The sequence below is a fragment of the Salvelinus sp. IW2-2015 genome, linkage group LG22 (assembly GCF_002910315.2).
Source record: "Salvelinus sp. IW2-2015 linkage group LG22, ASM291031v2, whole genome shotgun sequence".
NCBI lineage: Eukaryota > Metazoa > Chordata > Actinopteri > Salmoniformes > Salmonidae > Salvelinus > Salvelinus sp. IW2-2015.
In genome coordinates, this window is record NC_036862.1 from 14528699 (window position 1) to 14552813 (window position 24115).

The 24115-nt window shown below is 45.3% G+C and overlaps 2 protein-coding genes across 16 annotated transcripts in view; both read left to right on the forward strand.

The window, feature by feature from the left end:
- LOC111949337 (E3 ubiquitin-protein ligase TRIP12) overlaps positions 1-10610 on the forward strand; it is a 79281-nt gene extending 68671 nt beyond the window's left edge. For all 15 annotated transcript variants that reach the window (XM_070434052.1, XM_023966416.2, XM_023966419.2 and 12 more), the window contains 12 exons: positions 166-317; positions 788-930; positions 3469-3625; positions 3831-3929; positions 4162-4276; positions 4573-4727; positions 7475-7639; positions 8024-8188; positions 8306-8419; positions 8531-8625; positions 8711-8814; positions 9184-10610. In XM_070434052.1, coding sequence (XP_070290153.1) covers positions 166-317; positions 788-930; positions 3469-3625; positions 3831-3929; positions 4162-4276; positions 4573-4727; positions 7475-7639; positions 8024-8188; positions 8306-8419; positions 8531-8625; positions 8711-8814; positions 9184-9380 — 1661 coding nt within the window. In that variant the 3' untranslated portion in view covers positions 9381-10610. The remainder of the gene's footprint in view (positions 1-165; positions 318-787; positions 931-3468; positions 3626-3830; positions 3930-4161; positions 4277-4572; positions 4728-7474; positions 7640-8023; positions 8189-8305; positions 8420-8530; positions 8626-8710; positions 8815-9183) is intronic.
- A 3952-nt stretch (positions 10611-14562) lies between these two features.
- The window catches only part of LOC111949757 (delta and Notch-like epidermal growth factor-related receptor), a 74111-nt gene continuing 64558 nt past the window's right edge, over positions 14563-24115 (forward strand). The window contains exon 1 of the mRNA XM_070434063.1: positions 14563-14951. Coding sequence (XP_070290164.1) covers positions 14652-14951 — 300 coding nt within the window. The 5' untranslated portion in view covers positions 14563-14651. The remainder of the gene's footprint in view (positions 14952-24115) is intronic.

A 24115-nucleotide genomic window follows, 5' to 3' on the forward strand; every position in this document is an offset into this window, starting at 1 on the left:
ACTGAAACAGGAAGGGACTACCTGCCGTTGTTTAATAAGAAATGCTTGTTTTTGTTGTCCATTACAGTTTTTTTCCTACTGTGCACTAATGAATTTCACCCTGACTTGCTGTCTACTGTGTGCACTAATGAATATGACCCTGACCTGTTTTCTCTCCCCTCCCAGACGGCGTGTGTCCCAGCGTGGCCAGCCCCTTGGAGATGTACCTCATGTCGGAGCCCCCGGAGAGCATCACCTTCGACGACCCGTCTCTGGACGTCAACCTGCTGCTGAGGGTGCTGCACTCCATTAGTAGTTACTGGTTCTACCTGTACGACGTGAGTAGCCTGTCCTATCCTCCCTCCACCCCGCAGATACTGGCTCAAAATTCACTAACTGAACAACATACTGGTCGAATCCCACATGCCACCCTGTAACCTTTTGTAGRGCGCTACTTTTGACCAGGTCCAAGAGTAGTCCACCATGTAGGGAACAAATTGCCATATGGGACACAAGCCTGTAGGTCTGCCTCCAACAGATTCCACTGTCTGTGTCATACTTTATCTACTTAATGCTAAATATGTCTTCATTGTCTTTGTGGGCTTATAGGGGGTCAAACACAGTGTACCATCACTATAACTGTCTGCTAGCTAGACAGCCCTCTTAGTGCACACAGTTGCCCCAAATAAATGTATTTTTTTTGCATTCAAACAATACCTAGCAGCCTGTGTCTGTCTCCCTTTGCGTCAGAGGGGCAGAGGCACTGCGTTGTTGTAGTTCCAGTCGACTGAGGTTGTTGTATTTTCAGAATGCTGTGTCTAAGGAGATCATCCCCACCAGTGAGTTCATCAACAGTAAGCTGACAGCCAAGGCCAACCGACAGCTGCAGGACCCTCTGGTCATCATGACCGGCAACATCCCCACCTGGCTCACAGAGCTTGGCAAGACCTGGTAACTCATCAGACTACTTTCCAGCTCATAAACACCCACTGGTTCAGAACACAAAGAAAGCTGCCTAGCTTTTGAGTACTAGGCATTACTGGCCTAGTATTCAGTAATGCAATGTCCTCAAACTGCATCTCTAGACCAGGCTTGGGGACAATTTCAAATCAGGAAGTAAATTCCAATTTTCTCTTATAGGCACAAGATTAACCCCCATATAAGGAACTGTGTGTGTACACACACGCACACACTAGTTTATTAGGTACTACACACCTTCCACGAATATGGATCAAGTCACATGGCTAGCTACAATGCATTCAGAAAGTATTCAGACCCCTTGACTTTTTCCACATTTTGGTAAGTTTTCAGACCCTTTGCTATGAGACTCGAAATTGAGCTCCGGTGTGTCCTGTTTCCGATCTTCCTTGAGATGTTTGTACAACTTGATTTGGAGTGGTAAATTCAATTGATTGGACATGATTTGGAAAGGCACACACCTGTCTATATAAGGTCCCACAGTTGACAGTGCATGTCTGAGCAAAAACCAAGCCATGAGATCGAAGGAATTGTCTGTAGAMCTCCGAGACAGGATTATGTCTAGGCTTAGATCTGGGGAAGTGTTTCAAAATATTTCTACAACATTGAAGGGCCCCGAGAACACTGGCCTCCATCATTCTTAAATGGAAGAAGTTTGGAACCACAAAGACTATTCTTAGAGCTGGCCGGCCGGCCAAACTGAGCAATCGGGAGAATGGCCTAAGTCAGGGAGGGGACCAAGAACCCAGTGGTCACTGACAGCACTTCAGAGTTCCTCTGTGGAGATGGGAGAACCTTCCAGAAGGACAACATCTCTGAAGCACTCCACCAATCAGGCCTTTATGTGTGATTGGCCAGATGGAAGCCACTCCTCAGTGAAATGGACATGACAGCCTGCTTGGAGCCAAAAGGCWCCTGAAAGACTGTCAGACCATGAGAATCAAGATTCTCTGTTTTGATGAAACCACGATTCAACTCTTTGACCTGAATGCCAAGCGTAACGTCTGGAGAAAACCTGGCAACATCCCTACGGTGTGAAGCATGGTGGTGGCAGCATCGTGCTATGGGGATGTTTTTCAGCAGCAGGGACTGGGAGACTGGTCAGGATCGAGGGAAAGATGAACGGAGCAAAGTACAGAGATTATTGATGAAAACCTGCTCCAGAGTGCTCAGGACCTCAGACTGGAGTGAAGGTTCACCATCCTACAGGACAGCGACCCTAAGCACACAGCCAAGACAACACAGGAGTGGCTTCGGGACAAGTCTCTGAATGTCCTTGAGTGGCCCAGCCAGAGCCCGGACTTGAACCCGATTGAACATCCCTGGAGATGTAATATTTCAGTTTGTAATTTTTAATACATTTGCTAAAAAATTTAAGCCTGTTTTTGCTTTGTCATTATGGGGTATTGTGTGAAGATTGAAGGGGGGAAACGATTTAATAAATTTTWGAATAATGTAACAAAGTGGGGAAAGTCGGTCTGAATATTTTCCGAATGCACTATATGTAAAGAAGGCATCGAGGCTTTCATTTACGGTTCGGTTGAACGTTATAATTGGCAAAACGAGTGACCTAAGCGACTGAGCGTGGTACGATCGTCTGTGCCAGGTGCGCCGATCCAATATCTCAAACTCCCGCACTCCTCTGCTTTTCACACACGTCAGTGTCTAGGGTTTACTGAGAATGGTGCGACAAATAAAAAACATTGTCAGCGGCATTCCTGTGGGCGAAAACCTGATGCGAGAGGTTGAAGGAGAAGGGAAAGAATCGTGCAAACTAACAGGCGTGCCACGAACAGACCAATAACAGCGCAGAACGGCATCTCACAATGCACAACTCGTAGATCCTTGTCACGGATGGGCTATTGCAGCAGACGACCACACCAGGTTCCACTCCTGTCTGCAAAAAATGAGAAGCGGCTCCAGTGGCCATGCGATCATCAACAACTGGACAATTGAGGAGTGGCGTAACATGACAGCAAGTTCAGTTTTCTTGAGTGGCCTGTGCAGTCCCTTGACCTTAATCCAATTCAGGATGAGATGGAACGGGCTGAGCGCAGCATGAATGTATCGCCATCCAATCTGCTGTAACTGCATGATGCTATCACATCAGCATGGACCAACATCTCTGTAGAACGTTTCACCTTATAGAATGCCCCGCAGAATTCAGGCAGTTTGAGGCTATGGGTGGTCCGACCCGGTACTACACTGAATAAAAAATATAACGCAACATGCAGAAATTTCAGCGTTACAATTCATATAAGGAAATCAGTCAACTGAGAAATGCATTAGGCCCTAATCTATTGATTTCAAATGACTGGGAATACAGATGCAACCATTTTGGGGATTTTTTTTTATTTTCAGCTCATGAACATGAGACCAACACTGTTGCGTTGTTAGTTTTTGTTCAGTATAGATGGGTGTACCTAATAAACTGGCAGGTGTGTGTGTGTGTGTGTATATATATGCCATGTATTTTGACCAACTATTTAATTCACTCTCCCTCCTCCCCAGTCCCTTCTTCTTCCCGTTTGACACACGGCAGATGCTCTTCTATGTAACAGCGTTTGATCGTGACCGGGCCATGCAGCGCCTCCTCGACACCAACCCCGAGATCAACCAATCAGATTCTCAGGACAGCCGCGTGGCGCCCCGCCTCGACAGGAAAAAGGTGTTGAATATGTTAGATGGATGTTGGTGTAATGTCACAATCAGCTCAATGCATGCATTTCAAATTCCTTTCTGGAATAGGTTCAAGTGTAGCCAAGAGGAGTGGATGTCCCCAATTACAATTATCCAGCCAGTTCATCTGCTTTTTGTATCCTGCCGACTCCTGTTTGTCTTGTCACTAACTTTTCCTTTCTGCTCGTCTCCAGCGAACAATAAACCGTGAGGAGCTGCTGAAGCAGGCGGAGTCAGTGATGCAGGACCTCGGCAGCTCCAGAGCCATGCTGGAGATCCAGTATGAGAACGAGGTACAGAATACGCATTCACACCCTCATTACAGAGCACTTCAATCACCTACAATTTGAGTTTGTCCCTCATAAAAAGTAAGATACCATGTCATTTGGGGGAGTACATTTTGAACATGAGCCTAGACTTATTGGATAGAAGCTCATCTCTCTTTTCTTTCTCTCCCTACCTCTTCCTTTTCTCTCCTCTTACTCGGTCTCGCTCTCTCCCTTCCCCCCCCTGTCCTTCTGTCAGGTGGGCACAGGGCTGGGTCCCACCCTGGAGTTCTACGCCCTGGTCTCCCAGGAGCTGCAGAGGGCCGACCTTGGGCTGTGGAGGGGTGAGGAGGTCACCCTGTCCAACCCCAAAGGTAACTTTCTACTCCAACCCTCTGGGGAATAGATTTGTCTCTAAATAGGAGCTCCTAAAAATGTTTTAGTAGTGATTTCTGTAACAAATTATCTATCGTACAGAAATTMGATTTATTTTAGATATAAAGGCTCTCCTACAATTTTCCAAGATGCGCCTAGGTGGCAACTGTTTAGTCACATCTTGCTGAGATATGGGCTCCTGAAGAGGACTTGGCTTTGACACCCACATTGTAAAAACTCTTCCTCTCCCTAAATCTCCTCTCTTCTCCACTATCTTGATTTTTCTCTCTCCCAGGAAGCCAAGAAGGGACCAAGTACATGTTCAGCTCCCGAGGGCTGTTTGCCGTTCCCTTCGGCAGGACAACCAAACCGGCGCACATCGCCAAAATCAAGATGAAGTTCCGCTTCCTGGGCAAGCTGATGGCCAAGGCCATAATGGACTTCAGACTGGTAAACCGTACCACTTTGTTGTACCTTGGACCCGTCTCTGTAGTCTCCAATGCTTCTAGACCTTCTATTTAGTCCTTTTGGAGCGGTTTTTACACTTGCATTACTTGACTTAAAACTTCTTATGGCTGCAATCCTGTTAACCTCTCTGGGATAGGGGGGACGCTTGCGTTCCACTTGGCCAAAAGCCAGGGAAAATGCAGAGCGCCAAATTCAAATAAAATTATATAAAGATCAAACTTTCATTAAATCACACATGTAAGATACCAAATTAAAGCTACACTCGTTGTGAATCCAGCCAACATGTCAGATTTCAAAAAGGCTTTTCGGCGAAAGCATAAGATGCTATTATCTGATGATAGCACAACAGTAAACAAAGAGAGTGTAGCATATTTCAACCCTGCAGGCGCAACACAAAACGCAGAAATAAAATATAAATCATGCCTTACCTTTGACGAGCTTCTTTTGTTGGCACTCCAATATGTRCCATAAACATCACAAATGGTCCTTTTGTTCAATTAATTCCGTCCATATATATCCAAAATGTCCATTTATTTGGCGCGTTTGATCCAGAAAAAAACTGCTTCCAATTTGCGCAACGTCACTACAAAATATCTCAAAAGTTACGTGTTAACTTTGCCAAAACATTTCAAACTACTTTTGTAATACAACTTTAGATATTTTTAAACGTTAATAATCGATCAAATTGAAGACGGGTCTATCTGTTTTCAATACAGGAGGACAACAAACTAACGCTACTTTTCTAGTCTTGCGCAACTCTCAAACAGTACACATAACGTTACACTGATTCAAGATGGCCGTACTTCTTCATTGCACAAAGGAATAACCTCAACCAATTTCCAAAGACTGGTGACATCCAGTGGAAGCGGTAGGAACTGCAAACAAGTCCCTTAGAAATCTAGTATCCCAATGAAATCTCATTGAACAGACAGTGACCTCAAAAAGAAAAAAATCTGAATGGTTAATCCTCGGGGATTTGCCTGCTACATAAGTTCTGTTATACTCACAGACATGATTCAAACAGTTTTAGAAACTTCAGAGTGTTTTCCATCCAAATATACTAACAATATGCATATCTTATCCTCTGGGGATGAGTAGAAGGTAGTTGAAATTGGGCACGCTATTTATCCAAAAGTGAAAATGCTGCCCCCTATCCTAGAGAAGTTTACGGGATCGATATGACAACAGCCAGTGAAAGTGCAGGGCGCCAAATTCAAACAGAAATCTCATAATTAAAATTCCTCAAACATACATGTGTCTTATACCATTTTAAAGGTAATCTTGTTGTTAAATCCCACCAAAGTGTCCGATTTCAAATAGGCTTTTCAGCGAAAGCACCACAAACGATTATGCTAGGTCACCGCAAAATCACAGACAAACACATTCATTTTTCCAGCCAAAGACAGGAGTCACAAAAAGCAGAAATAAATCAAATGAATCACTAACCTTTGATCTTCATCAGATGACACTCATAGGACTTCATGTTACACAATACATATGTTTTGTTCGATAAAGTTAATATTTATATCCAAAAACCTCAGTTTACATTGGCGCCATGTTCAGAAATTCCTCCAACATATCCGGAGAAATTGCAGAGAGCCACGTCAAATAACATAAATACTCATCATAAACTTTGATGAAAGATACATGTTTTACATAGAATTAAAGATACACTTGTTCTTAATGCAACCGCTGTGTCAGATTTCAAAAAGCTTTACGCCAAAATCACAAAATTCAATAATCTGAGAACAATCGTTCAGCCACAAAAGCAAGCCATACAGTTACCCGCCAAATTGTGCAGTCAACAAAACTCATAAAAAGCATTATAAATCTTCACTTTGCTGATCTTCGTCGGAATGCACTCCCAGGACTCCCACTTCCACAAGAAATGTTDGTTTTGTTCGGTAATGTCCATAATTTATGTCCAAATAGCTATTTTTGTTAGCGTGTTTGGTAAACAACTCCAACGTCAGGAAGCGCGTTCACTAAAAGCTGACAATGTCCAAAAGTTCCGTAACAGTCAGTAGAAACATGTCAAACGATGTATTGAATCAATCTTTAGAATGTTTTTAACATAAATCTTGAATAACGTTCCAACCGGAGAATTACATTGACTTCAGATGAGCGATGGAACAGAGCTCCCTCATGTGAACGTGCATGGTCAGGTCATGGCAGACCTGACTAATTCCCCTCTCATTCGGCCACCCTTCACAGTAGAGGCATCAGACAAGGTTCTACAGGCTGTTGACATCTAGTGGAAGCCGTAGGAAGTGCAAACTCATCCATATCTCGCTGTGAATTCAATAGGATCTTGGTTGAAAATRGACCAYCCTCAGAATTCCCACTTCCTGTTTGGATTTTTTCTCAGGTTTTTGCCTGCCATATGAGTTCTGTTATACTCAGACATCATTCAAACCGTTTTAGAAACTTCAGAGTGTTTTCTATCCAATATGAATAATAGTATGCATATATTAACAACTGGGAATGAGGAGCAGGCAGTTTACTATGGGCACCTCTGTGCACCTTTCATCTAAGCTACTCAATACTGCCCCTGCAGCCATAAGAAGTTAAGCCCCGTTTGCAGGAATAAAGTTGGGTGATGTAACTCCCCTCTTCTACAGCCCTCATACATGCTTTCACCTTTCAAGCAGAGTTTTACGTTGACCAGAACCTCTGTGGGGAGCCCTCTGCTGACCTAACACCTCTGTCTCCTCTCCACCCCCTCCCAGCTGGACCTGCCCCTGGGGCTGCCCTTCTACAAGTGGATGCTGCGGCACGAGACATCCATCAGCTCCCACGACCTGGTGAACATCGATCCAGGCGTGGCCAAGTCCATCCAGCACCTGGAGGATATCATCCGCCAGAAGAAGAGGCTGGAGCAGGACCTCTCCCAGGTCAGTCCCCGATATACACAACCTCCCCAGACGCAGCTAACCTCAGTCATTACAATTTGTCTTTGGAAATGAGAACTTAGACCTCCGTTAGACCGTCCTTCTCAGAGATGSCGTTCATAGTGGTAGCTATAGTAAGGCTAGATTTACACTTCACTAGACATCCCCTTTGTGACTACTCACCACGCACTGAGCAAAGGGCTTCGCAGTCCGCACATAAGTTCACGCGTATCAGAATTTGCCGCTTTACTCAAGTGTCAGTGACGATTTGCTAGCCTAACTTCTGAGTTCAACCAGTATGTCCCCCCCGTATCAGATTGCTGATGCTCCTCCATGTTACGTTCCCCATATTAATAAAAGCCTGTTTCCTCCATGTGTGTCTCCTAGACGAGGGAGACCCTGCAGCAGGCTCTGGAGAGTCTCAACATGAACGGCTGCTCTGTGGAGGACCTGGGCCTGGACTTCACCCTGCCTGGTTTCCCCAACATTGAGCTGAAGAAGGGGGGCAAGGACGTCCCTGTCACCATCTACAACCTGGAGGAGTACCTCAGGGTGGGTAGCTCGCACACACACCAATATGCACGTAGACGTTAGACACACACACACACAGCGCTCCTACATATAGACTCTCCWCACACCACCTGACCGTTGGTCCTCTTCTCTCCACAGCTGGTGGTCTACTGGACGATGAACGAAGGCGTGTCCCGGCAGTTTGAGTCTTTCAGGGAAGGGTTCGAGTCGGTCTTCCCCTTGCATCACTTGCAGTATTTCTACCCTGAAGAGGTGAGTACTGCTTATCGCTAATCCCAAGAAACAACTATTTATTTCACTGTTCTGTTTGTCTTCAGGGTGTCACATTGCTAACCCCCTCTGTGCTCTCCCATCCGCCTGTAGTTGGATCAGCTGCTTTGTGGCAGCAAGTCTGAGACCTGGGATGTCAAGACCCTGATGGAGTGCTGTCGTCCCGACCACGGCTACACGCATGACAGGTCAGCGACCAGACCTACATTGAGTGTCATGTTTAGGACATGTCAGAGTGCAGTGTTTTGATGTGTTGTCTGTTTCTCTCCACAGTCGTGCCGTTAGGTTCCTGTTTGATGTGCTCAGCAGTTTTGACGCAGAGCAGCAGAGACTCTTCCTGCAGTTTGTCACAGGAAGCCCCAGGCTGCCTGTTGGAGGTGAGTGGTCATGGATACCTACACACACTCACTCACCATACACACTTGAAGAATTRTTGTGCCTCGAAGATACGTGGTCCCGTTCTCTGATTTTGTGGATTGAACAAGCCCATACTTTGGGTGACATGTTTTCTGACTGCGAAGCATTTTAACTGAGGCTGCAGTCATGTTGCGCCCTCATGCACTTAGTAAAGAAATGAACGGGACACCGCTCACCCTACTGGAAACACACACAAATACGCATTAAGACCATAGACCTCAAGGACAGAGAATGGGACGAGGCAAAAGGCATATTAAGTATGTCGACAGACTAATCCAACCATGGCTCAGGTTTGATCTGATTCTGAGCATGCCACCTCTCTCCTCCAGGTTTCCGTAGTCTGAACCCGCCGCTGACCATTGTGCGGAAGACTTTTGAGTCAACGGAGAACCCGGACGACTTCCTGCCCTCGGTTATGACCTGCGTCAACTACCTGAAGCTGCCCGACTACTCCAGCATCGAGATCATGCGCAAGAAACTGTTGATTGCGGCCCGAGAGGGCCAGCAGTCCTTCCACCTGTCRTGATCTCGCGGTCTCTCCCATTCAAAATGCCTTCTACAGCAAACCGACGTAATCATGACTTCCTTCTAGTTTTTTCTTTTTGTAATCACCTACATCAAGGCAAAATGTGTACAGCCTTCTTGTTAGAGAACGCAGCTTGCAGAAATTAAAAAAGGACTTGATATATATTTGCTGCCCCTGTCTCTCCTACAAAGGCGTTACATGACTCGCAGAACAAAAAATAAATAACACTGCGAAAAAATTATATCAGTAGTTGAGTAATGTTTAAAAAGAAAAAAGAAAAAAAATGTGGGTGACATTTTAAATGCATTGCTGTGTGATATTTAAAGGGATGTTTCTTCTCCAGAGTGGTGAATGACATCACTGTGGTGGGGAGGGGAGGTCCATTGAGCAAGCTAGGTTCACTTTAGCTCCAAAGATAATTTGTACAGAAAAATTTGCAGACTTTGCTCATTCTACACATTTGATAGAATAGCTCTTTGTTCTCGTGTCTCCTTTCCCCTTCAGTTTGTCTGTTTGCATTCTGTTCTCGTGTATTATATGGCCCCAATTTGTTGCATTTTGGTTCTGCTTTTCCCCTTCTCGGTGTGTTTTTGCTTATACATTTTTTGGAAAGGAGAGATGCAGTTGGTTGTCTGCGGGTAGTGATAAGAGCGTAYTACCTACTCTTTTCTTTTTTTCCTAAATTGAAATTGTGTTCTGGCCTACAATTACAAAGAGCTTCAGCTCAAACGTTATAAGAGTTATCCAATGTATTGGATAAGTCAACTTTTATTTTTGCCCTCACTTTGATGGAGTAGTAGTGTGTCTCAGCTGGACCCTGAGGGAGTGCCCTCTGGGAAGACTGATTGGCTAGGCCTTGCTCCGAGCCGCCACCCCCAATCCCTGTTGTAGCTGAGCGCACACATTTGGCTGGACTCATTTCATGGCCAGATAGCATTTCATGTTCATTTATGGAATAAGAGTTTATATGCAGTTTCACGCCCGGTTTGAGGTGGATGTCTGCTTTACCTTTTTTAATTTTCTATTTTTTTTTTCTTGCTGTAGTTTATTTTTTGGCTGCTGGCTTGGAACAAACCGTGGTGTGCACCTGCAGTCTGTGGCCAGGGGAGGGCCCCACTCTATGCTCTCCTGGCCCAATCGTTCATGTGCTGGTTTCTAAGATCTGCAATAATTTACTGCATCAGGTTCATGTTTTTACCTGAACATAAAATAAAGTAACTGTTTGACTCATCTGTGTTGTCTTTATTTAATCCTCCTGTTTTATCCTCCATTCTGTGGTTTTGACTGACAGGTATAATGCTAGAGGTGATCAATGGGAGTAGGAGTTGCTTGATTTAAAAACATACCTGATTATATATTTTATATGAATAGCTGATTATTACAGACCCTACCAATTTAGATGTCATGGTTTATTAAGAGTAGTACTTGAAGGAGTGATGTTTCTGTGAGTGGTGGACAAAGCCCTTAAAATATCCACTCAGCTGATACTTAAGTAAACGCTGCAAAATTTACTTTTGAAAGGAACGATTCATTCTAAAGAACTCAACACTTTTTTTTTAGAACCATTGTTAATGTTCTGAGAGGGATATGCAATTGGACACGACAACTGAGATATACAGTGTAGTTTGGTTGCGCTTATTTGCCCTATTTATATATGTAAAAGTGTGTTTTATTACACGTGTGAATTGGAAATGTGCTTTTTTGCTTCTCAACTCTCCCTGAGACACCCTCAGAGTAGGATCACYGCCAGGTAGGTGTCTTGAATGTCCCCTCTGGAGGAATTTGTTTTCCTTTCCTACCCAAGCAGGCTGTTTAACATCTTCCCTTATAAAAAAAAGATTGCAGTCAGTGCAGTAATACTGCAGAACACTGTTGTATCACTGGGGCGGCAGGTAGACTAGTGGTTAGAACGTTGGTACTGTAACCGAAAGGTTGCTGGATCGAATCCCTGAGCTGAAGGTAAAAATCTGTCGTTCTGCCCCTGAACAAGGCAGTTAACCCACTGTCCCCCGGTAGGCCCTCATTGTCAATAAGAATTTGATCTTAACTGAAAATTAACAATTAAAATAACTAGGTAGGGTGCAGTATGCTGCAAATACTGAATCTAAAATAAATGTTTACTGCAATTACTCTGACCAAAATACCAATGTTCACTGCAGTTACAAAACTATTTTTTTGATGGGGTAAATGGGTAGTGAGGATTTAAAGATACCGCAAAGGCGTATAGGGTTCACTGCTGTTTCCCCAGTTTCACATGCAGCGCACAACTAACTCAACTCTGCCTTAAGTTTTGCATAATTTCTTACTAAAAGGAAATAATGTAGAAGTACCGCTTGCCGTGCGGTAGTAGAGAGAACAGTATGACTAGGGCGGCTGGAGTCMGACAATTTTTAGGGCCTTCTTCTGACACCGCCTGGTATAGAGGTCCTGGATGGCAGGAAGCTTGGCCCCGGTGATGTACCGGGCCGTTCGCACTACCCTCTGTAGTGCCTTGCGGTCGGGGGCGAGCAGTTGCCATACCAGTCAGTGATGCAACCAGTCCGGATGCTCTCGATGGGGCTGCTGTAGAACCTTTTGACGATCTGAGGACCCATGCCAAATCTTTTCAGTTTCCTGAGGGGGAATAGGTTTTGTCGTGCCCTCTTCCCAACTGTCTTGGTGTGCTTGGACCATGTTAGTTTGTTTGTGATGTGGACACCAAGGAACTTGAAGCTCTCAACCTGCTCCACTGCAGCCCAGTCAATGAGAATGGGGGAGTGCTCTGTCTTTTTCCTGTAGTCCACAATCATCTCCTTTGTCTTGATCACGTTGAGGGAGAGGTTGTTGTCCTGGCACCACACTGCCAGGTCTCTGACCAACCTATAGGCTGTCTCGTCGTTGTCGGTGATCAGGCCTACCCCTGTTGTGTCATCGGCAAACTTAATGATGGTGTTGGAGTCATGCCTGGCTCTGCAGTCATGAGTGAACAGGGAGTACAGGAGGGGACTGAGTATGCACCTCTGAGGGGGGCCCCTGTGTTGAGGATCCAGTTGCAGAGGGAGGTGTTTAGTCCCAGGGTCCTTAGCTTATGTCAAATGATGTCACTGAATTGCCAAAACATTCTTTAAAAAATAACCACATTTTTTCAGATTTTCTAAATGTGTGTCCCTGTTTCTCCTGCCTTCAATTGAACTGTTTTCATGCACATGCATATTGCACACCCCATCTACATCCTACTTAGGCCCAGTGGATATGTATAGTGTGTGAGGGGCCGAGTCCAGTCAGCTAGCAGGTAAGTTGGCTACAGCACAGTACCTGGCTCTCTGTGAGATGAGTAAAGTGGTTGAGCTGACAGATTTACTGGCCTGTGTGAAGACTCATTATGGAAATGGGAGAGTTGGGACTCGGGTGGGCTGAAGGGCTATTAATGACTACCATGCTTTATATCGACCACACCGCATGGTCACATGACATGYCGACGGAGTGACTTTCTGAGCTGCCTGCAAAGACGTTTTACTTACTGAAATGAAGGTCATGAATCATACCAACCTTATGAGATTCAATTCAGGTAGTCATGTAGAGGGAATATTTATTGTACTTCCTAAATGGCACCCTATTCCCTACATAGCACACAACTTTTGACCAGAGCCCATAGGCCACTATAAGTACTAGGAGGGTGCCATTTGGGACACAGCCTTCTAAAACTCCTGATTGAGAGAATGCTCATAACCTGTCTTATATTTATTATGCAAATGTATTTAATTTGATTCTTGTAACTTGCTAAGGTTTTATTACTACTTGAAGATGTTAGAAAACCATTCATAGGCAGAGTTTGGTGGATGAGCATGGTAAGAGGTACAGTAGTTCATGAACTGACCTCTGGGCTCACCTCTGAAGGTGATGGAGAGACACAAGAGTCACAGACATTACAGCTATAATGACTCAAGTGTTCAGGTCCCTAGGGATCGCCATGGAAACTGGTTGCTGAGTAATTGAGAGTATTTGAAGAGGGGGTTTGGATTTTTGCTCTGATTACTTTTTTCTGTACACATTTTTTKTTTTCATTTTTCATACAATACAAAARGTCAACATTCAAAAGACAACATACAGACGAACACAAACATCAACGACGTCACACCTGCCCAGATCCACCTGTTCTCACCCCTATCTCCAGTGCCTGCACTGCGTTCCTCTCCGTCGCCCACGCTCTCTAATATTTAGGTAATGAAGCATATGATTTTTCCATTGCCTTAACGATGGAGGATTGGTTAATTCCCAGTTTTTAAGTATCCGTTTTTTCAGGATAATTGACAAGAGTATCGTTCAACCCGTCGGGTATCTCACTGCACCCTCATATGACGTCTTGAAATATGCAGACAGACGGATTAAAAGTACATTTATATTGTAATACTTCTGACAGCTTCTGACAACTTTCTAACTCCGCCCATAGCTTTTGGACTTTATAGCATTCCCAGAATGCATGGATTATTGAGTCATTGTCAGTTTTACATTTAAAACATGACTGTTGCTGTGCTGTAGAGTTTGTGAATTGTCTCTTGTATAATACTGGATTAAGGGAACATTTTCATTAACTGTCATTTCATTTGTTATGTTCCAACAATCCCTCCATCTTGTGCCAATATTTGTTATTTTTAAGTCTTGGTTCCAGTAGTTAATATTTTTAGTTTCCGTGATGGATTGTAGCTCTGATTCCAATGTAGCGGATGGGGATGTGTTCCCACTTGCACTGCTGAATGCCTCTTATGTGGTGCAGTTTTAGAGCTTTGAAAAACACATACTTTGCAACATTCCAAATGTGAATTGTGACCAGATTTATTTAGCTGAAACTTTGGTGTAAAACTAGTAGAAATGGGCATGCCAGGTCCAAGGAGAGGGTARGAATGATGACACTGTGTGTGTGCGTGCTTCCATGTGCATGTGTGCTCACAGCTGTGTGTTTGTATGTGTGCGGCTATGTGTGCGTGCGGGAGATAGGGCGAGAGAGAGAGTCGTCGTCTGTCGTCACAATGAATCAGAGCGATGGCGGGAGCTAGCCCCCTCCTTAGTCTCCTCGTCAGCCAGTCAGCTCGCTTGCTCAGTCGCAGTGCACACAGCCAGTCTACAGCATCCCTACCAGCCTGCCTCTCACACTCACACACTCTCCATTCAGCTCCCTCATCCACAAACACAGATAGCAGAGCGACCAGCAGCTTACTCACTGAGCCAGAGCTAAGAGGAACAGAGAGCGCAGGGAGGGAGTGACAAATAAGGTTTATACGTACATAAAAGAAGATGAGGATGCCTGTGCCCGCACAGCGCCCCCTCTACCTCCTCCTGCTTCTGCTGAGTGCCGGGGGTGGGGGTTTCTCCTCCCCCCTTGATCTGGAGCCCCCTYCTCCGGAGGCGGCTGCCCCGGCTGAGGCTGACCCCACCCAGGCCACTCCCCTGCCTGACCCCTGCGAGGGACGGCCTTGTCTCAACGGAGGTGCCTGCTCGGCTCAGCCCTCCGACCCGGAGACAGAGGACACTCTGCCCAACACCTGGGCTTACAGCTGCACCTGCACCTCCGGTTTCACCGGACGCAACTGTGAGGTGAGCCCGACCCACCTGCCTGTACCTGTCTGTCTGTCTGATATTATCCTGCTTGGTTCTATTATATTTGGACTGTTGATATCGATACAACATAATCTGCACTTCTCTTTCTCTCTTCTCCCTTGGAGATGGTTTTTAATGGGAGCATGTGCTCTGAGCGAGATGTGAAGAGAAGTGTTGCGTTGCTGTGGCAACAAGAGTAGAGAGGAGTAGCGGAGTAGGAGACAACCAAGTGTCACAGGCTGAGCAGGAGTATCATTGAGTTGTTCATAGTTAGAGGCATGTGGTTCATCAGCCTGAAAACTGACTGTGTCAATGAAATACATTGAAATACAATATTCAGTGTATTTGTGTGTGTGCGTGTGTGTGTGTGTGTGTGTGTGTGTTTGGTTCACAAGGATAGTAAAACAAGGAAGATTCTGACACCACTGTTCCACACAAGGAGAAAGTCAATTTTAGGCTTAGGGGTTAAGTTTAGGGTTAGGCTTAGGGGTTAAGTTTAGGGTTAGGCTTAGGGGTTTGGGGTTAGGGTTATGTTAAGGGTAAGGTTTAGCGTTAGGTTTAAGATTAGGGGTTAAGGAAAATAGGATTTTGAATGAGAATCAATTCTTTGGTCCCCACAAGGATAGTAAAACAAACGTGTGTGTGTGTGTGTGTGTGTGTGTGTGTGTGTGTGTGTGTGTGTGTGTGTGTGTGTGTGTGTGTGTGTGTGTGTGTGTGTGTGTGTGTGTGTGTGTGTGTGTGTGTGTGTGTGTGTGTGTGTGTGTGTGTGTGTGTGTGTGTGGTGTGTGGCCTACAACTATTGGCATTGACTGGGCCATTTATTCTATTATAGAGAACTGTTATCAATAAATGTGATCTCCTACGATTGACATGGTTGTCATTCAGTAGTTATTGACTTTTCCCAGTGAAAATTAGGTTTTGACACTCATTGAATTTTGTGACGATTCCTTACATCAGCGAGAAAATAACTTGACCAGTTATTCAAACAACTTTACCATCTATGCCAGTGGTAGAGGTGATGCGCTTGAATAAATGGCACATGTGATGACACATCTAAGTGAATGACCTGAATGGTTGGGCTTTTTTCCTATGGAAAAGTCCATTGTCCTTGCTTCACATACCACTAGTCAGAATGACCTAAATAGCAGAATGTGTTTAGCATTTCAACCCAGTTCTGTGTAGTATTCCTCAAGGAAACCTAGCCTCAGAGTTGACTCAACTATTCACTGCATGTAGTGAATACTGCGGTAGTTACAGTAGCAATAGGATTCAGTCTGTGAGGCCTCTGTCTGACTCATTCTGGTGTAAGAGAGTGCATCCACAAACGACAAACAGCAGCCAGCGTCATTGTATCTCATAACCAAACTACCAAGGTGACTCAGGGACCTTATTACTGTCTCCTTGGCTGTCCTTGTTTCCTACTCCTGGAATAGAAATGGATCAGTTGCCGTTTGTTACTGCCACTCCGCTCCTCCACACCACAGGTCCGCCACTGCCAGCCTATGAGAGCAACTCTTTGGGGAGTAATTGATTTTTCTTTCCCTGTCCCACTCATCCCCATTCTCCATGGCAACTTGAGCAGCAGTCAATAGGGATTCGGTAAGCAACCTGTTTTGTCGGCGGGACACACTGGCTGTTTGCGTTCTTCCTCCGTGCGTCAGACTCACACCACAGATGGAGCTGGGGAGAGAGAGAGAAGGGGAGAGAGAGAGAAAGCGAGAGAGAGAGAGAGAAAATGAGAGAAAGAGAGAGAGAGAGAGAGAGGGAGGGGGGGGAGATGGAGAAAGAAAAATGTGAAATAGAAAGCGAGAGAGAGCGAGAGAGATGGAGAAAGAGAGAAAGAGAAAGCGACTGACAATAAGAAACTGTGAGGTYATCAGTCAAACATCCTATCCTAAAGGAATCGTTTGTCCATTTTATCAAATGAGCTCAAGAGTTTAGGAGACTAAWTCCGTGCTGGAGAGTAGGAGAAGAAGGTGAGATTTGATCTCGGAGGATGTGCCATTGTTCGATAGTGTCAGAGTCAGTTATGGGCTTGCGAGTGGCACAGTGGTCTAAGGCACTGCATCTCAGTGCAAGAGGCGTCACTACAGTACCTGGTTTGAATCCAGGCTGTATCACATCCGGCTGTGATTGGGAGTCCCATAGGGCGGCGCACAATTGGCCCAGCATCATCCGGGTTTGGCTGGGGTAGACAGTCATTGTAAATAAGAATTTGTTCTTAACTGACTTGCCTAGTTAAATATATATATATATATTTAAACCATCATGTCTCATCCTGAACTGGTTCAGATGGGAGCTATGGAGAGACTGGGTATCTAATCTAGTTTAATCTAATTAAACCAATCCATTTTCACAAATCAAGCACAGAGGAGCTGTGCTGGGCTGGCCAGGATATGCATACACCATAGTTGCTGGAATCGTACTGGAAAGGACCATGTGAAAATATGATATCCGAGCCAGCACAGTATGGTTCAGGTCGGCCATATAGTGTGAATCAAGTGTACAGTAGTTGTTTGTTTCCCTGAACCTCTACCCACTCTAGTCTGTACCTATAGCTATTACCTGGTCCTATAGGGTTTGCTCCTTGTCGCCAGGTGAGATTTCTCCTGCTTGTGTATCCATAAGTTATTTGCCCATGAGTCTCTAGGGCCATGGCTTATTCATTATTGAAAGGCCGGTTGTGCTCTGATAGATGTGCTAAGATCCTCTACAATCAGGTTGTGTGTTAGTGTCAGGGACTCTGTAGAGTGTATCACTCCCTAAAGACAAGCACACAAGCAGCTCTTATTGGATTGTTCAGCCTTTCAGCATTATGAGACACTGAATAGTGGATTGTTGAGCTGGGTTCACTTAATCTCATTGCCCCAGCATTTTGTGTTTACCATTACAAAGTATACCTCTCTATTAGTATTTTGTGTTTACCATTACAAAGTATACCTCTCTATGAGGTCACTCACTTCCAATGATTCCTAGCGAGGATTTTGTTTGAGCTCTGCACTTTTCTGGAGATTGTGTGGAGGCTTATCATCAATGGAAACTGTTTGAGCTGGTTCCAGTGACAGGTGGCTCTATTTATCCAGAACCACTAGTTAAGGGTGTTGTGTATCACAGCTTTGAACGTTTTCTGAATCTCGAGGTTGAGAGGAGTTTGTGCACCCTACATTCTTAGAAAAAAAGGGTTCCAAAACGGTTCTTTGGCTGTCCACAAAGGATAACCTTTTTTTTGGTTCTAGGTAGAACCCTTTTGGGTTCCATGTAGAACCCTCTGTGGAAAGGGTTTCACATGGAACCCAAAAGGGCTCTACCTGGAACCAAAAAGGGTTCTTCAACGGGTTCTCCTATGGGGACAGCCGAAGAAGAACCTTTTAGGTTATAGATAGCACTTTTTTTTAGCACTCCCCCAACCCTCTCAGCACCAATAACGGCTCCTTGCTGCTCCTCTGTCCCCCTCACCACCAGGGGGGCGTCACTCAGTCCCCCTCAGTACCCTCTCCTATGCACAGGACCTTGCAGAATACTAACATGTGGGATACTAGGAGAAGGGACTGTCCCATAGTGAGTGGTGGTTGTGATATGCTTGTGCCTCTCAGAGTCTCTGGGCTGCTGCAGATACAGAGCTACAGCGTTTTTTCTAGCGTTTCAGCGCCATCCAGTTAAGGAGAGCTCAAGGTGCATCGCCACACAGCCCTTTGGTCTCGGTCTGAGCTGCTTTGATATCCCCTGCTTGTTAGTGGAGCAGAAAGATAGAAGCCACAAGGAATATGGTAATACCCACACAGCTTTTTATCCGAACACTGCAAAGGGAGTACTCATGACAGCATTTACATGATCATTGCAGTATCGTCGAGAGACTGTGGCACAGGGAGTGTACGATTTTGGGAGACGGCGTCATCTTTATCATCAGATCATAATGTTTGGATTAGAATTGATGTTGTTTTATTCCAGTGCTGATAAGCCAGATAAGACTGCTTGCGGTCTGAGAGAGAATCAGCAGGTTGAACAGGAGATGGTCATGCTCACTCTCCCCCTGCTAGTCAACTGTGGTCTGTGTGTGTGCGTGCGTGCTTGTGTGTAAAGGTTGGATGTGTGGAGAGTCAGTGCAAACAGTCTCTAAAGGAGTCAGTATGCTTCAGTTTGGCTGGCACCTAGCCGAAGTCGGCTAGCGAACCGAACAAGAGTGATCGCATACTCCCTTAAAATACCTTTGCTTGGAAAACCAGAGACGCCGTAGCCAGTATACACTAGTCAGAATTAATCTAAGATAATTCAAGAAATCTGTCATTCATTTTGACGTTTTTGCCGAGTATATCTTAGTCGGGCAATTTTACATCTAACGAAGATGTTTGGTGCAGTATTACTCAATGAAGAAATGTTCATGAAAACAAGCCGTCTCTCTTTGAATGACATTATTGAAGAATCCCTACTGTAGACCAATCACTGACGAAGGGGCGAAGATTTCGGCTACCGACTTCGGCTATCAACTTCGTATACCGACTTCGGCTATCGACTTCGGCTATCGACTTCATATATCGACTTCGTATATCGACTTCGTATACCGACTTCGGCTATCGACTTCGGCTATCGACTTCATATATCGACTTCGTATACCGACTTCGGCTATCAACTTCGTATACAGACTTCGGCATACCGACTTCGGCTATCAACTTCGTATACCGACTTCGTATACCGACTTTGGCTACCGACTTCGTATATCGACTTCTGCTTGCCTCTAGAATAAATGTTGTGTGCCCGATCAGCCCCCCAAAAACTTACCATAGTCCAAAACGAACAAAAACGTCACAAAATGTCGCCATAATATATGCACAATCTCTTCCGACCTGCTTCATCTGGGAAGCATGCGGACACCTTAGGGGGCTGAGCACACATCTATGGGGGGACCCCGTGTTGAGGGTCAGCGTGGTGGAAATGTTGTTACCTACCCTCACCACCTGAGGTCTGCCCGTCAGGAAGTCCAGGATCCAGTTACAGAGGGAGAGTTCAGACCCAGGGCCCTGAGCTTAATGACAATATTCCTCTTATCCAGGTGGGATGGGGCAGAGTGCTGCGCAATGGTGATTACATCACCCGTGGATCTCTTTGGGTGGTATGCAAATTGTAGTGGGTCCACGGTGTCAGGTAAGGTTGATCTATACAGTCCTAGTATCCCCCTGAACATTAGCAGCAGGGAGTATGAGTTATACTGTCTGCAAGGCAGACAGCTGCAGACTGACAGTTCTGGACTGAAACACCTCGTTCTGCAGCCCTGCAGCTCTGCAGACGGTCTCCTCCTGTCACGCACCCTTTTGTCCTACAAGAAATAGAACAGCAGCATGGAACATTCTAGACTGCAGCACCCCTTGGGTATTCTACTCTCCTTGTCTCGCTCTCTACATTTTCTTCCTTTCATTTCCTCTCTCCCTCTTGCCCTCTTTATCTGAGTTTTATCTCTCTGAAGTATCGTATCCCCTCTTTTTTTCTCTCAGCCGTGTTTGTTTAGTTTGGCATATAGAAGCTCGTATTTTAGTGAGTGATTTCTCTATACGTTCTGGTAGCCTAGCGAATGTGCAGATCAGAAAAAATTATGTTGTTAATGCTAATTTCGAAGAACCCAGAAATATACACACCAACAATACAGTATCTGTCACTGAATACGATGAATTACCTTTTTTCCCCATCATCAATCATCAATGATTTCATATTCAGTGTGATGTCCTCTCGATCTGATGTGGCCCATATTTCTGTGAAGAGAGCGCTCACTCGGCCAATTGCCTTGCTCATTTCCACATCACACATCACCTGCCCTTTTGATCTTGAGGAAACGTTGTGGCTGAGAGAGGTCTATGCATATAGATGGGGTCAATATGGCCAACCTTAATAGGCTCTGTGATGTTGTGCTACAATAAACCGAATCCAACTTGGCAACCTCACAACCCATCCCAATATGACCTGGTTGCCAGACTTCTCTATTATTCAATGACAAACATTGGGGAATTTGGCTAAAATCTCCAGCTGATCTGGAACTCAGACACCACCCTATCCTTTCTGGTCTCATCCTTTATTGGTGCTGTTGTCAGGTCAATGTCAGTTCGGGTGAGGGATGGAGGACTGAAGAGAAGATGACTCTTTTTGTCTGTTGTCACAGGACAGAGATTTGTCTTGTTGCTCTGTCCTAGATAGAGAAAGGCTCTTTTGCCTGGTGTGTTTAGGTTTCTGCTCTGTCTGTCCTAAGTGCTATTTATATCCTCTACTTCCCTAGGCTTTGCGTCACAAGGCTGGGGGTAAAACGCATGCTGCTCTTACTTAGCAAGTACTCACCCTTTACCCTCCATCCATCATGGTCATTAGTATACATGCCTCCTAATAATCATCAGTCATATTGTGGTTACCTGTGTGTGTGTGCGTGCATGTGTGCGCGCACGCGGAGACTGATACCACCAGCGAGTGTGTCATCCTCACCTGTACTTTTGCCCTTCGTTCTTCACGGGGAGGGTGTCTCTTAGCAACAGTGCAGCCAAATCTGCCTGCCATCTCCACTGAGTTATACACTGCTCAAAAAAATAAAGGGAACACTTAAACAACACAATGTAACTCCAAGTCAATCACACTTCTGTGAAATCAAACTGTCCACTTAGGAAGCAACACCTGTATGACAATACATTTCACATGCTGTTGTTGCAAATGGAATAGACAACAGGTGGAAATTATAGGCCAATTAGCAAGACACCCCCAATAAAGGAGTGTTCTGCAGGTGGTGACCTATAGACCCAATTCTCAGTTCCTATGCTTCCTGGCTGATGTTTTGTCACTTTTGAATGCTGGCGGTGCGATTCACTCTAGTGGTAGCATGAGACGTAGTCTACAACCCACACAAGTGGCTCAGTAGTGCAGCTCATCCAGGATGGCACATCAATGCGAGCTGTGGCAAGAAGTTTGGCTGTGTCTGTCAGCGTAGTGGTCCAGAGCATTGAGGCGCTACCAGCAGACAGGAACCAGTACTCAGGAGACGTGGAGGAGGCCGTAGGAGGGCAACACCCCAGCAGCAGACCGCTACCTCCCCTTTGTGCAAGGAGGAGCACTGCCAGAGCCCTGCAAAATGACCTCCAGCAGGCCACAAATGTGCATTGTGTCGTGCTCAAACAGTCAGAAAACAGACTCCATTAGGGTGGTTATGCAGGGCCCGACATCCACAGGTGGGGTTGTGCTGTACAGCCCAACACCGTGCAGGACGTTTGGCATTTGCCAGGAGAAAACACCAAAGATTGGCAAATTCGCCACTGGCGCCCTGTGCTCTTCACGATGAAAGCAGGTTCACACTGAGCACATGTGACAGACGTGACAGAGTCTGGAGACGCCCGTGGAGAACGTTTGCTGCCTGCAACATCCTCCAGCATGACCGGTTTGGCGGGTGGGTCAGTCACATGGTGTGGGGTGCATTTCTTTGGGTGGCCGCACAGCCCTCCATGTGCTCGCCAGAGGTAGCCTGACTGCCATGAGGTACCGACGATGAGATCCTCAGACCCCTGTGAGACCATATGCTGGTGCGGGTTGGCCCTGCGGTTCCTCCTAATGCAAGACAATGCTAGACCTCATGTGGCTGGAGTGTGTCAGCAGTTCCTGCAAAGGAAGGGCATTGATGCTATGGACTGGCCCGCCGATTCCCCAGACCTGACATCCAATGAGGCACACTCTGGACATCATGTTCTCGCTCCATCCACCAACGCCACGTTTGCACCACAGGACTGTCCAGGAGTTGGCGGATGCTTTAGTCCAGGTCTGGGAGTAGATCCCTCAGTGAGACCATCCGCCCACTCATCAGGAGCCATGCCCAGGCGTTGTATAGGGAGGGTCATACAGGCACGTGGAGGCCACACACACTACTGAGCCTCATTTTTGACTTGTTTTAAGGACATTACATCAAAGTTGGATCAGCCTGTAGTGTGGTTTTCCACTTTAATTTTGAGTGTGACTCCAAATCCAGACCTCCATGGGTTGATAAATTTGATTTCCATTGATAATTTTTGTGTGATTTTGTTGTCAGCACATTCAACTATGTAAAGAAAAAAGTATTCAATAAGAATATTTCATTCATTCAGATCTAGGATGTGTTATTTTAGTGTTCCCTTTATTTTTTTGAGCAGTGTAGTTTACACACACAGAAACATAGACAGGCATGCAGACACACACACACACACACACAGAAACATAGACAGGCATGCAGACACACACACACACACAGATCTGAGCTGCAGACACAGTTTATCAGTCAGCATAACAGCATTTAATGAGGCGGTGTGTGATGATACCCAGTATGTTCTGTGTATTGGAGTACGTCCTGAACAGCTTTGCTGAGTCCCTGAGACACTAAATGGGGGCTTAATCTAAAGGAGGCCTGTTGTTTTACCTCAAATACCAAACACTCCATTTGCGGTGTCGATGAAAGAGGCCCTATGAGGAGACAGACACTATATATCCCATGTAGCAGACGTTTTAATCCAAAATGGCTTTGGTAAGTGCCTACATTTTACATATGGATGGCCCTGGGAATTGAACCCACAACCCTGACGTTGCTAATGCCATGCGATACCAACTGAGCCATACGGGATCACAAGGACAAGCAGGTAGACATATACACTACAAAAAGTGGAACGGCACTGGTGTTCATCTGATTGGTATCATCCAAAATTACACGTTGGTTCGTCCAACCTATTCTATTGAATTTGTCTGAAATCAAATAATGAATTTGAGAGATCAACGTGATCTCTCTCAGAAGAGTTGGAGAAGTGGCCTGCTGGCGGTGTGGCCTTCAGTTGGTTCTTTTTGGCCACCAGTCTGTGGTGGCAGAATTTGGGTTGAGCTATTGTAACTTCTCAAGGGATATGTTCTGTGTTGGACTGTGATGTTATGCCTTTCATAGACTCCTGGTATATCTGCACCCTAACACAAGGCTATTGTTGCTTGTATAAAATAACTGTTGTGTAAACAAGTGATATGTAACCATTTATTCTTTGAGTTCGTCCCTGTGAAATCAGAGGTAGATCTCCCCTGAAGCTGCTTGATAAAAGATTTTTTCTATTATATCATTATATAGTCCCTGCCTTAATCTTTGGATCGAATTTTCAACAAGAGACAGTGAATGTCATTCCAGGTAATGTGATCTG